Source organism: Anabrus simplex, chromosome 1 (genome assembly GCF_040414725.1).
Source record: "Anabrus simplex isolate iqAnaSimp1 chromosome 1, ASM4041472v1, whole genome shotgun sequence".
NCBI lineage: Eukaryota > Metazoa > Arthropoda > Insecta > Orthoptera > Tettigoniidae > Anabrus > Anabrus simplex.
The window spans coordinates 313,806,963-313,821,116 of record NC_090265.1 but is presented as its reverse complement, the minus strand read 5'-3'; the positions used below and the strand labels follow the sequence as shown (position 1 = coordinate 313,821,116).

General features: G+C 39.3%; 1 protein-coding gene across 1 annotated transcript in view; it reads right to left on the bottom strand.

Moving 5' to 3' along the window:
• LOC136856733 (zinc finger MYM-type protein 1) overlaps window positions 1-14,154 on the bottom strand; it is a 179,501-nt gene that overhangs the window by 52,861 nt on the left and 112,486 nt on the right. The window contains exon 5 of the mRNA XM_067134809.2: window positions 2,523-4,680. Coding sequence (XP_066990910.2) covers window positions 2,526-4,680 — 2,155 coding nt within the window. The 3' untranslated portion in view covers window positions 2,523-2,525. The remainder of the gene's footprint in view (window positions 1-2,522; window positions 4,681-14,154) is intronic.

The following is a 14,154-nucleotide window of genomic DNA, read 5'->3' as shown; positions in this document are numbered from 1 at the left end:
TTTAATTTGGCATTACTAGAAATGATATAAACCTTCAATTTATTTTAAACACATTAGTATTTGCCTGACTTGATACTTCATGCGAAAAGTAGTAAAATATCACCAACGCAAAACGAGCTGAAAAATGATAAACCCGGTATTGCATAAGTAATATACGATGTGACTACACTTAACCTACAGGTTATACATTACACATTTTATGTAGGCATACTGTTAGGGAGCTTCTACTCCTTCTACCACTTTTTCCACATCTGTCTGGTCGCGGGTGTGAACTGTGTCGCATATGTGGATTTGGCCCTGTTTAATGGCCGGATGCCCCTCCTGACACCTACCCTATGTGGAGGGATGTAATCACTATTGTGTGTTCTTGTGGTGATTGGTAGTGCAGTGTGTTGCCTGAATATGAAGAGGGAAGTGTTGGGACAAACACAAACACCCAGACGCAATTAAAATCCCTGACCCGGTTGGGAATCAAACCCGGCGTTCTCTGAACCGAAGGCCTCAACGCTGACCATTCAGACATGGAGTCGCACCATTAGAGAGCTTATGATGTTTTCGGGCTCTTGGCTGAATGGTCAGCAAACTAGCCTTCTGCTCAGAGGATGCCAAGTTCAATTCCCGGCCGGATCAGGTAATTTTAACCTTAAATGGTTCATTCCCTTCACTCTGGGATTAGGTATTTGTGTGTCTTTCATCATCATCTCCACAGTGTAACCCCTCCTAAATGGGTGCATACTGAAAATGGGGTTGCAAATAGGCAGCCGAACCAGCCCTTATAACTCTCTCGACCAATAAAGGCATACACCATTTCATTTTATTGTTAAGTAAGGTTTGTTTCACATCTGTCCTTCCCGTAGCATAGTGGCCAGCATAGCTGTGTACCATTGAGGTCACCCGGGTTCGATTACTGGCACCAGCAGAGATTTTCACAGAAGGGTGATGATTCCATTTCATCTTCATTCATCTCTCATTAACTCCTCTCAGTAGGACAGCATCAGGAAGGGCATGCGTCTGGAAAACTTTGCCACATAGTTTGCATCTCACCTTATCCCCGACCACGTGAAAAGAAACTGGGTTAATAAGGGGTAAAAGACGTAACAGGCTAGTTCAGCATGCCATAATATAACAAGGCAATAGATTTCACCCTTTCCTCATTTTCCTTGCCAGAACCGTGTCTGCAATCCAGAGCACTGTTTTAAAGATGGCTGTTTAGAGTTGAAGGCAGATGAAAAAGAACAACTTTATATGGAGTTCCACAGCCTTTTGTATGAGAACAGTCCTTTATCGGTTGCTTGCATCAGTGCCGAAATGAAGGAGGAAGGGTAAGAAAGATGCCACTTCAAGAAAGAGCTGAATCTTTAGTTACAACATTGGACAGAAACGGGTCTGTCAAAAAACTTTGCAGGACACATATTCCATATATAAAAAAATTAAAAACATCAGAAAACTTCATTTTGAGTTTCTGATGTTTTTAATTTTATTATATACGTATATGTCTTACTGGGGATGACCCTATGCCAGGTTGAACCATGTCTATGTTAAGTTTCATGTTAATTGGATGTAAAATATTATAGCACTGACTAGGAGGATATCAATATAATTTTGTACAATTTTGTAAGAAAAGAAAAACGAAAAGATGCGGTGTCCTTTGGAAAGAGGAACCCAAACAGGCCCACTCACAAAGAACGAGGGAATTCTGGGCTCAAACAAAAGCAAAGTTCACTGCCAAATGCAACAGGATTTAAACCGGTCCTTGATGGCCCCAGTGAACAAAAATAATAATAATAATAATAATAATAATAATAATAATAATAATAATAATAATAATAATAATGATGATGATGATGATAAAAACAAAATAATGAAAACACTGTACATCCCAGCGGTTTTAGTGCAGGTCCATTGTAAATAATGTGTATCTGGTAACCCCCACCCCTCTGCACCCCTTCACTGTTTGGGAGATACAGGATTAGGAAATTGTCGATACAGCTCTTTTACCTCTTTAAGAGTACAAGCAGTTTTCTTATTAGCTTTCACAATGCCTTTTAATACCCTTCTATCTTTGTCATTAAGTTTACTCTTACTTTCACTGCTGTATTTAGCAAATGGTTGGCTTTAACTGTGCATGTTAAATAGCTTTGGGGAGAGATCCTGTATTCAGCATCTTTTTTTTTCTTTTTTAATTACAGATGCTCCTGCAGGACGGGCAACGGCAATTGCCCTGTTTTACAGTCTGTCAAGTCTAATGTCATGTACCATAAACACAACAGCATGACATGTGTAGATTAACGGACACCAGCAAACAGTTAAAGTACACACTACAGAGCAAAAAGAAATAAGATTACTGTATAAAAATCAAGCTTGCTAATAATATTTAAAAAATAAATAACTGGTGAACAGTGTTTCTATTACTTCATTTTGTTCCTTATTGAATAAAAATAAAAAGATAAAAAGAAACAAATTGTTATATTGCAAAATTCATTCCATCCTGTTTTGAAGGAGTATGTGGCCACCATACTTACTCTCTACATTTTCTTGTAAATCAAGTCCATGCGTCTACCTTTCATCTCTGAAAAGATGTCTATAACTCTTTCTTTCAACAAAGTATCTCGAGAACAATTGTAACTAAGTTCCTTCTCTATTGCTATTGTTGCTATATTGGACAGCCCACTGTTGGTCATTGTGTTACGAAGATATGTCTTAATTCTTTTCAAAGTACTTGTTGAGTGTTCGGCAGAGGCCAAACTAATAGGAATACTGAGAATCAGCTGGAGCAATTTCAGTGTTTGTTCATATACTGTTTGGAGTTCATTATTAACAATAAACCCCAACAACTCTCTGCAAGGAAGTGCTTTGTCTTCAGAGCTGTAAATAACAATCAGTTCATTTTGTAGTACAACGAAGTCAAAATCATCACGATAAGTCTTCTTTAGTGTTCGGAAAAGAGTTTGAGGAAAGACTTTTCTGTACCGAGCAAAATTTTTGTAATTCAAAAGTTCTACAAAATAAATTTCTTCAAAGCGACCAAATCTTTGTTCCAGCTGTATTGCGACTGAGTCCACAATCCCAAAAGCAACACGTTTATAGGTGTCAATGAAATGTTGCTGTTCAAATTCATCCTCGTTGTTGGGTTTCAAATCCAGACTTTCTTGGAGGCACGTCTCAAGAACTACTTCTGAACGTAAAGATAAAATGTTTAATTTGGCAACTCTAATTTCATTCACACACAAGTTTACATCATCTGCTGATTTCAACTGAAGAACATTAAAAAGGTGTTCGCTGATCACAAAAATTCGATTGAAAAAACAAAGCAGAAAAGTGAACAATAAGGAATTTAAAATTCTTAGAAGACTCATCGCGCTATGCACAGAGTCAGGATCCCAGTCATCAGATTCAGTTATGTGACTCAAGGCGCATCGCAGCTCGGAATAATGATCTTTGATGGTAGACACGGCATCCGAGAGATAGTTCCATTGTGTTTGCGCTGGACCGGGAAGTTGGAATCCTTGCTGTTGAAGCAGCTCTGATCGACTTGTAGATCCACTGAAGAATGAACTAAATGCAGAGAGACTGCAAATAAAGAGTTTCACTTGTTTAATTGTTTTGGCACCATGTAATAGCACCAAGTTCAACTGATGTGCATAGGAGTGCATGAAGATAACTTTGGGATATTTTCGGCGTATAATGGCTTGTACTTCGCCGTAACAGCCTGCCATGACCAAAGCTCCGTCATATGTTTGGCAAACAAGTTTTTCTTGCATATTGTATTTCTCTAACACTGTAATTATTTTCTTTGACATGCCTTCAGCACTTTTATCACCTGATACATCATAAAACCCCATAAAACGCTCTTCTACATTTTTTCCAAGGACAAATCTAGCAATAATGCTCAGCTGTGCCTTTACAGAAACATCAGTAGTCTCATCTGCCTGAATTGATACAAAAGTTGCATTGTTTATTTCACTACGGATCTGCTCATGTATCACAACAGTAACAGATTTTATTAAATCATTCTGGATTTCAGGTGAAGTTCCTTTAAAAACAGAGCTGGCTTCTAAATGATCCTTCATTAACCCTTCACCTAGCGCAAGTAGGTTTAAAGTTTCTAAGTAGTTCCCTCTGTTGAGAGAAGCTACACTCCCATCGGGTTCTCTGAAAGCTAATTCTTGCTTTCCCAAGTGACAAACAACATCAATAAGGCGGCCCACAATATTTCGATTACGTGTGACATTCTCATTGTGTTTTCTAGCTTGATCACGTTCACTTTCTGAAATGCAATGGTCAATCCTGTATCTTCCAAGCATGTGAAATGCCTCAGAGTTTTTTATGTGTTGTTTACTATTGGCATGTTTTGAAGCTTTTTCTTCAAAATGTTTTAGGGTTGTCAGGCCTTCTTTGCACCACGATTCTTCTCCTCCAAACATTAAACAATAGTAACAATGATATTTTTGAGTCGTTTTGTTCCCTGCCAACCATCGGTATTTCTTATACCACTTTTCCTGAAACATTCGGGTAAATTTTCCATCTTTATGAGAAATATTTAACTTAGGACGGGCTATTCTTGCTTTCAATTGAACCTTTTGCTCAAGCGACAGGCACTCAGCAGAATTTCTTATTAAAAAGTCTACCGAATTGAAGAGTTCACTGTTGATATCTGCATTATCTTCCACCATTGGGTTTCTGTTGAAGAAAGATAATCTAGATCATATTTAGGTCTACAGAAGTGATATGGATGATGGAGGTGCAAGACCTTGTAAACCACAAAAATTGCAAAACTGCCATTTTTACACTGTTCATTGCATAAGCTAATACCGCATTTGATGACAAATGGTTACAACCCACTACCTCCCTCCTTATACTGTATGTTACAATTCAATACCTCATATCATCAGTGATTCATGTAAAACCTCATATTTATTACTAATAAAACACTGTCTGGCTCCATGGTTAGCCTGCTGGCCTTTGGTCACAGGGGTCCCGGGTTTAATTCCCAGCAGGGTTGGGAATTTTAACCATCATTGGTTAATTACTCTGGCAGGGGGGGCTGGGTGTATGTGTTGTCTTCATCATCATTTCATCCTCATCATGACTCGCAGGTCGCCTACGGGCGTCAAATCAAAAGACCTGCACCTGGTGAGCCGAACATGTCCTCGGACACTCCCGGCACTAAAAGCCATATGCCATTTCATTACTAATAAAACACCATAAGGCATAGAAGTGCATACATGTGTGTTGTAGTTTATTGTGCATCATGTATTCATGTTTTAAAAGTTTGCACATGAAAAAAGTATATTCCAAACACTTAATTCTACATTATAGAGATAAGACTGCATTGGATTTAGTTACTAATGTTAGAATTGTTTGGCCTAAAGTATGGTAAGACTGTATTAAAACTTAAGCTTTCAGTCACCAGTTATCAGGATAACGTTTTGCTGTGAGCACTACACATGTTGGTCATAAAAGGAATGTTGCAGATGTTATATGTTTATGAAATATTGGCCTTATTCAACAATTTAGTAATTCTTCTGTGCTCTAAGTTACAATAATGATTATGATAAGCAGACAAGTAGTGGTTATGAGATGAGAAATAAGGAGGTCAATAATTTCTTCAAACGTTATGTTGACTCTAAGTCAGTAACTACTACATCTATGATGCAATCGAATTACAAGAAGTCAAACTGTAAGATATGACAGAAGAATAAAACCAGTAACTGATTACTTTCTGAGGAAAGGACAAATCATAGACAGCTGATGGATATAACAGTTTTACCAGAAGAAGCATTTACTAGAGATCATAGAGTTGTGATAGCAAAGACGAGTGGGAAAAATTAAAATAAAAGATAGCAAAATAAAAGTGTAGAAATTAAAAGATAATGTACAGGAAGAATTTCTGGAGAGACTGAAACAACAACTTCCAGTTACTGTAGTAGGAAAGGTGGAAGGTGATTAGTTCAACTTCAAAAGAACATTTATAAGTGGGGCAGATGTTAGAGTGGCAGAACACTGATGAGAGTGAAAGAAAAAAAGAAAGCATGGCATGAATGGAATAGAGATAAAAAAGAAAACAAAAGGAAGCAACTTGATAATAAAAGGAAATGTAAGAAATTGGTAAGAGAAGAAAAATTGGGAAGAATTTAAAGAAAAGATGGAAACGGATGAAGCTGGCAGTAAAAGACTGCTGTATGGAATTATACAAAGTAATAGGAAAGAAAGAGTTTGTATTAAGCTGATGATGAAAGAGAGAGTGGAGAGTTGATAACACATCCAGAAGAAATAAAGAGAAGATGGAAGGAGTATTTTGATAAAGTGCTGAACGTGTGAAATTGTGCAGAGGCGATGGTAGTAATATGGTGTAATGACTCAACAGTAGAAGACGATATAACAGTTAGAGGAGGAATAAGCAGTCCGTAAATGAAAATGGGGAAGGCACCAGGGATAAATGAAATTATTGTGGAAATGATAAAGGCTGATGGATCTGTTGGACTAACACGGGTGTGCAGATTGTTAAAGTGCATATGGAAACAGAAAACATGTGCCAGAAGAATAGACAAAGGGAATAATAATACCAGTCTTTAAGATGGGGAGGGGGGGATGGCCTATATGTTAGGCCCCTTTAAACAACAATCATCATCATAAGTCTAAGAAGTGGGAACAGAAAAGTGTGTGATAACTATACAATAATCACACTCTTATCACAAGTGACAAAAATACTGGAAAGGATATTAGAGAGAAGAAAGAGAAGAAAGGTAGAAGGAGAGCTGCGAGAAGAACACCATGGCTTTAGAAGAAGAAGATCTACAGAGGACCCAGTCTTCAGCATGAGGCAATTAATGGAAAAGAATTGGGGATATGGAAACAATCTGGTCATGCAATTCATAGATCTAGCTAAGGGATATGATTGTGCTCCCAGGGAGAAAGTTTGGAAAACCATAGTGAAAAAGAGACTGGGTGCACAAACTGCAGAAAAGGTGCAAGCAATGTACAACAACTGCATTATCAACATACAGACACCGGCTGGAAAGACGGAATGGTTTAGAAATGAAACTGGACTAAGGCAGGGGAGTGTGCTGTCACCCCTTTTGTTTCTAATGGTTATAGAAAAAAATTGTAAAGGAGACAAAGGAATCATATGAGAATAGGGAATTGAAGTTATTACTATTTGCAGATGATGTTGTGGTCTGGGGAACAAACAGCAAAGAAATACAAGAACTTGATGCACTGAATGAGAAAATTGAGAAGTATGGTATGAAAATCAGCACAGAGAAAAACAGGAACATGGTGATAGCAAGAGGAAAGAGATGAGGGAAAGGTATTGTGAAAATTGGGGGTTAAAGTCTTGAAATTGTTACTCACTCTCACTTTTCTGGTGCTACAGCCCATGAAGGGCCCTGGCCTCTCCAATAGCACTCCTTTTGGTCCAGAGCTCTCTTTTTCCACCCCTGGACACCTAACAACTCTAAATCTCTCAAGATATTGTCAAGCCATCTTAGTGGATTTTCTGCTAAATTTGGCAGAATTAGAAGACTGTCGGTGGAGAAATATACCATTTAGCGGACAGCAGATTTTTTGGCGGAATTCTCGATTTATAATAGCGGAATTTAGTGTTTTATCCATTTTACTTTTTTAAATTTGTACTCCAGTCTGTCTCTGAGCTATTCCGTATTTCTTGTCAGGAGCTAGCAGTCACATGAGGAAAACATGTTATTTGATTTGATGTTATGAGATCGTGGTATCATAAATTTGTAATGCATGGGGAAAGGGCACTTATCTCTTAGTTGACGAATGACGACAGATAATGAAACTGTGAGAGAGTAGCATTTATATTTATGCTATGAAGGAAGACCATTTAATGAACTGGCCTGTTCTGTGTGTGGCCCCTGAGGTAGGGGATTCACCTAGTTTGTACCCGGCACTAAAACGCCTACAAGTTTTAGCTCACCGACTCACAGGCAGGGGGTTAATCCCAGTGAAACTCACAGATCAGGTGAGTGCAGACATTTACTTTTATTATTATTATTATTATTATTATTATTATTATTATCATTATTATTATTATTATTTTATCAATTTTGGCCAGCTGCGGACCACGTAAATAACTCCTGTCGATTAAAATTTTTTTTGGCACCAGTACGGTACTCCTGCATCCTCCTGCTTGCTGCTTCTTTCCTTTCAGCTGTCCATTGTTGTTTCTTCTTGGTCGCTGTTTCTGGCTCTAGGAAACCCTTAAATGTGTGTAACTTTTTTCCTGAAGGTGGTTCTATTGTGGATGTCTTGATGTTTGATGTTCATTTCTTGCAACTCTTTCTTCGTGTTAACAAAAAAAAATTCATAAGAGTTGCCTTTCCTATTGGGCTTATTGAAGTGGTTAAAGATTTTCTTAGTAAGTCTGTCAACAGGCATTCTTGAAATATGTCCAAAAAATTTAAGTCTTCACTTTCGAATGACATCTGAAATTATTATTATTATTATTATTATTATTATTATTATTATTATTATTTGAGATCGGATTTCTTGGCAGAATTTTAGCGGATTTTTAGTGGTATTTAGCGGATCTTGAAAATATAAGTTGGCAACACTGCATCTTGTCCTTCGCTGGCCACCAGGATGTTGGTCGAGGATCTTCTTTTCTGCTCAGTCCTGGTCCATCCTTATAATGTGCCTGAGGTACCAAAGCCTCCTCTTTCTGGCTGAGGTCACCATACAGGGTGTAGACTTCTTCATTGCTCCTGATGTGCCACTCTCCTTGATCATGAACTGCACCAAAGATCTTCCTCAAGATCTTTCTCTCCCACACCCATACAAAGTTCTTGTCATGCTCGTTTAGGATCCACGTGTTGCAGACATTCAGCACTACTGGACAGATTTTAACCCGGTACACAGTGAATTTCAATCTTCTGGAGAGCATTGTAGTCTTCAGTAACTTCTGGAAGGCAAAGTAATACCTGTTCGCAGCTGTCACCCTCGCCATTATCTCCTCACTGACCTTGTTGTCCTCAGTCATGACGGCTGCCAGGTACTTAAAGTGTGCCACTCTCTCATAGGTGTCACCTGCATATTCAAGGCCATTCACGCCGTGAAATCTTGCTACGTCTTGGGTGTTCACCAAGTACTTGGTTTTGTCCCTGTTCATCTGCAAGCCCAGATATTATGATCTCTCACTCATGTGCTGCAGAAGTTCCGTCAGGTAGTTTGCACTTGTCCTGAGCGGGAAAACATTGTCCGCAAAGGCCAGGTACTGGAGGGTTCTGTTACAAATGGTACCTCCCCCATGGGTTCAGTAGTTTTCGATGCTTAACGTGCTCCAGACAGAGGTTATGACAGCTTTAAATACTTACGGAGTGAATTAATGCAGAATACAAGGCTGGAAATGGAGATTACCAAGAGGGTGCAACAGGGCAATGCATTCTACCAGAGTGTAAGAAACCTTGTCTGGAATAAGGAAGCACCAAGGAAGTGCAAAGAGATAATGTAAAAAATGTATTATGCACCTATAATGACTTATGCGGCTAAGACCTGAACAATGATGAGTAGGGAGGAGAGTAGAATTCAAGCTAGCATACCAAAGAAGTATGATAGGAAGGACAAGGAAAGACAGATTGAGAAACAACGATGTGAGAAAGGAAGTCGGAATGGAAAACCAAAATGAGAGAATTGATAGAAATTAAGATGGTTTGGACATGTAAAGAGGACAAAGAAGTTGAAGGAAAGCAATAGTAGCAAGAGGGAGACCTAGAAAAGGGTGGATCGAATCAATAAAGAGGACTGCATGAAGAAGAAATATAGACTGGGACAAAATGATACAAGCGGAATGATGGAAGGAAAGAGGATAAGGGAAAGGATGATGATGATGACGATGAAATCCACTGGCTGAGAGTATAGAAAGCATTCAAAAACTGGGAGGGTGATCACCTTGCTGAGAATCAGAGCATAAACAATGGAAGAAAGAGAAGGAGAAAACAATGGCACTGCACTGAGACTCATCAGATAGCAAATATATTTACAGATATCTTTGTGTGTAATGAGGATGTCTTGAGATTTCATCTTAATGTTTTCATCTTCCAAACCCAAGCAATAACGGAAAATGTTTTCTCAAGGCTTGCTTAAAACCCAAATGGACCAATGCAGAAAAAATGAAATGTCCCTCACCAAGAACAATGTGACATTCACACACTGCTGCCTCTCACAGAGATAGCCAATGATACCAAAAGATTTGCAGAAGAAATAATATCAAGTCAGAGAGAAAGGGACAAGAAAGAAACACATACAAACACAATGTAATACTTGTGCTAAATACAAAGAAAAATTTGGATGAATTTAAATGGATGGAAACAAACCAGGACAAAGGATGAGTGATAGAGGAGTGACACCTCTTTAAAAACCTTGGTCCAGCTGGCCCCAATGGTAGTAACTTGTAAGGACTCCTTGTCAGAGTTATGGTGAAGTCTCTGATGGCAGCTTTGGTGGAGAAGGAGATCTTCAGACGGCACAGTTGGCAGATGAGACATTCCAGTACTCAATCTATCATCTTGTAGATAAAATAGGGGAGTACTAATGGCTAAGAGAGTTCACTCTGACAGAAAACCTCACAAATGTGTTAGGTCTATTGAGTCAACAGAAGAGGGAAAGAGACACTGCTTTCAACAATAATGGAACAAGCTTCAGATCATGAGGCAGCTTGTTCATTCCCACACCCAGCCTGCTAGAGTGAAGAAGCGATGATGATGATGATGATGATAATAAATGTACACAAATATCATTATATTAGTGCCACATCTGTGTTTAGTATAAGAGGGACAATATCTCGTAATCCACATTAAGTTCTGATTTTTAAATGACAATACCTCATAAACCACAAAAACTTTGAAAAATATTTATAATTTGATTGTGTTTACAGTTCAGTGTTTTCTATGACAACACATTTGCCAATGGAGACATATTAAACCTAAATTTTTAACCAAAACCATGTCTCAGCAACTTTTAACCTTGCCCTTTAAATTTACTCCATGTGGTTTCCAAAGGTCTTGAATCTCCATCATCAATATTTAAAATGTAAGACACCTATTTGAAGCTTTGCATAACCTTTTATGAAATAACTGCAAGACACACTATGTTTCATTAATTTACATTCTGAAGAACAATAACTTAATGGGGTAGAGATGAGCAATGTTTAATGTAACAGTTAAGATAATAGAGTAACATTTTACCAGAACAGCAGGTTATTCAATTAACCCTCCTCAATTAACAAGAAACAATTTTTCTTCAACCTTTCATTATTTAATTAGACATTTTATTATCCTATGACATTTGATATTACTTAAGTTATTTTAGCTGATTACAATAGCATGGTTCTTAGTTGAATCATTGTTCATGTTGTTATGTTGTACCACATTGGAAAAAAACAAACAAATTGCAGCTCATCTGCAGACAACCCATCTGATTTGCCATGGGCAAGTTGGTTTCTGATTAGATTACACTGGGCAGGCTGGCTTCTGGTAAGATCATAGTAACCAGACCTGCTCCTGCTTGGAATGCAATATGAGCATGGACATAAGTTAGCTTCAATGGGTACTCTGTAACTCTGGGTAGCATTTCTAATTGTTATCTTCAGTTAAAAGACTTTGTACCCCTTACTGAAGTTATTATGATGTATGTACATTTCAATATCTTCAAGGTAAAATAGGGTACATGAGTGGGGAACAATGAAGCTGAAAAGGGAAATGATAAATTCCACTGAAGGAACTATGTTCTGCTACAGTAGATTTTTCACACTGAGGAAAACAACAGTTCCCCGTCCGTTCGTTACAGTGGATCACTAGAGTAGGTTATCCTATAAACAACAGTTGGTCTCTTGGGTTCTTAGCTGAGTGGAGCCATGTAATTTTAAAAACAGTGGTTACATAGTACAATTTGAAAAGTCATTTGTATTTCTGAAATAAGAACACAAGTGTTCGTCTTCTGTAGAGAGTGGGGTTGAAGTAACTGGTTTTATTAGCCCAGAATGCAGCACTCTCTTCACCTGTCGGGGAAATAATAGTTTACTTGACAGGCAGAGTACAATTAATAATGCAATTCTTATTAGGAATGGGCTGACTCTGTGGTCTAGAGGTAACGAGTCTCCCTCTTACTTGGAGGTCCAGGATTCAATTCCTGGGAAGGTCAGGGATTTTTTAACTGGATTGGAGGGCTAGTTCAAGGTCCTCCTAGCGTATATGAGAACAATTGAGGAGCTATCAGACGGCAAGATAATAGCCAAGAAAGTCAAGAATTAGGTCTGAGAGGATTTGTCATGCTGACTATGCATAATCTTGTAATATACAGACCTTCAAAATGAGCAGTGGTCACTTGGTAGGCCAAGCCCCATCAGCGTAGTAGCACAATGGGACAGCCAGGTGCACAGATTTGAAGAATATGGTCCACAAGAGGTTTGAACATCCCTCTGTGTATAGATATGCATACACTATGTGATCAAAAATATCCGGACACCCCCAAAAACATACGTTTTTCATCTTAGGTGCATTGTGCTGCCACCTCCTGCCAGGTACTCCATAGCAGCAACCTCAGCAGTTACTAGATATCGTGAGAGAGCAGAATGGGGCACTCCGCGGAACTCATGGACTTCGAACGTGGTCAGGTGATTGGGTGTCACTTGTGTCAGTAGTCTGTACGCGAGATTTCCACACTCCTAAACAGCCCTAGGTCTACTGTTTCTGATGTGATAGTGAAGTGGAAACATGAAGGGACATGTACAGCATGAAAGCGTACAGGCCGACCTTGTCTGTTAACTGACAAAGACCGCCGACAGTTGAGGAGGGTCATAAAGTGCAATAGACAGGCATCTATCCAGACCATCATACAGGAATTCCAAACTGCATCAGGATCCACTCCAAGTACTATGACAGTTTGGCAGGAGGTGAGAAAATTTGGATTTCTTGGTCGAGCGGCTGCCCATAAGCCACACATCACGCAGGTCAATGCCAAACGATGCCTCGCTTGGTGTAAGGAGCGTAAACATTGGACGATTGAACAGTGGAAAAACGTTGTGTGGAGTGACAAATCACGGTACACAATGTGGCGATCTGACGGCAGGGTGTGGATATGGCAAATGCCCGGTGAACGTCATCTGCCAGCGTGTGTAGTGGCAACAGTAAAATTCAGAGGTGGTGGTGTTATGGTGTGGTCATGCTTGTTGTTTTGCGTTGCACTATCACAGCACAGGCCTACATTGATGTTTTAAGCACCTTCTTGCTTCCCACTGTTGAAGAGCACTTTGGGGATGGCGACTGCATCTTTCAACATGATCGAGCACCTGTTCACAATGCACGGTCTATGGCGGAGTGGTTACATGACAATAACATCCCTGTCATGGACTGGCCTGCACAGAGTCCTGACTTGAATCCTACAGAACACTTTTGGGATGTTATGGAATGCCGACTTCATGCCAGGCCTCACCGAGCGACATCGCTATCTCTCCTCAGTGCAGCGCTCCGTGAAGAATGGGCTGCCATTCCCCAAGCAACCTTCCAGCACCTGATTGAACGTATGCCTGTGAGAATGGAAGCTGTCATCAGGCTAAGGGTGGGCCAATACCAGATTGAATTCCAGCATTACCAATGGAGGGCACCATGAACTTGTACGTCATGTTCAGCCAGGTGTCCGGATACTTTTGATCACATAGTGTATGATCCTACCCCCCTTCCTAGGTTTCTGTATTCAATATATTTTCATACACTCTCTCGTTCTCTTTCTTGTGCATGCATGTGGCCAAGAATTGATAATAATAATGTTGTTGGCATAACGTCCCACTAACTACCTTCTTTTATGGTTTTCAGAGATGCCAAGGTGCTGGAATTTAGTCCCACAGATCTTTTATGTGCCAGCAAATCTACTAGCACAAGGCTGATGTATTTGAACACCTTCAAATACCACCAGACTGAGCCAGGATTGAACCTGACAAGCTGAAGTCGGAAGGCCAGAGCCTCAACCAACAGCTCTCAGCAAAACTTTTCCTGGGTAATCTCATATTTACCCAAACCAAGCTTGCTAATCATGAATTTCCAGTTTACAAAATACATATTATATCTGTTACTCAGCATAGAGTAAAAGTACTTTGACAGCATCGATAGAATATGGAAAAGCACAGTTAACACACACTAC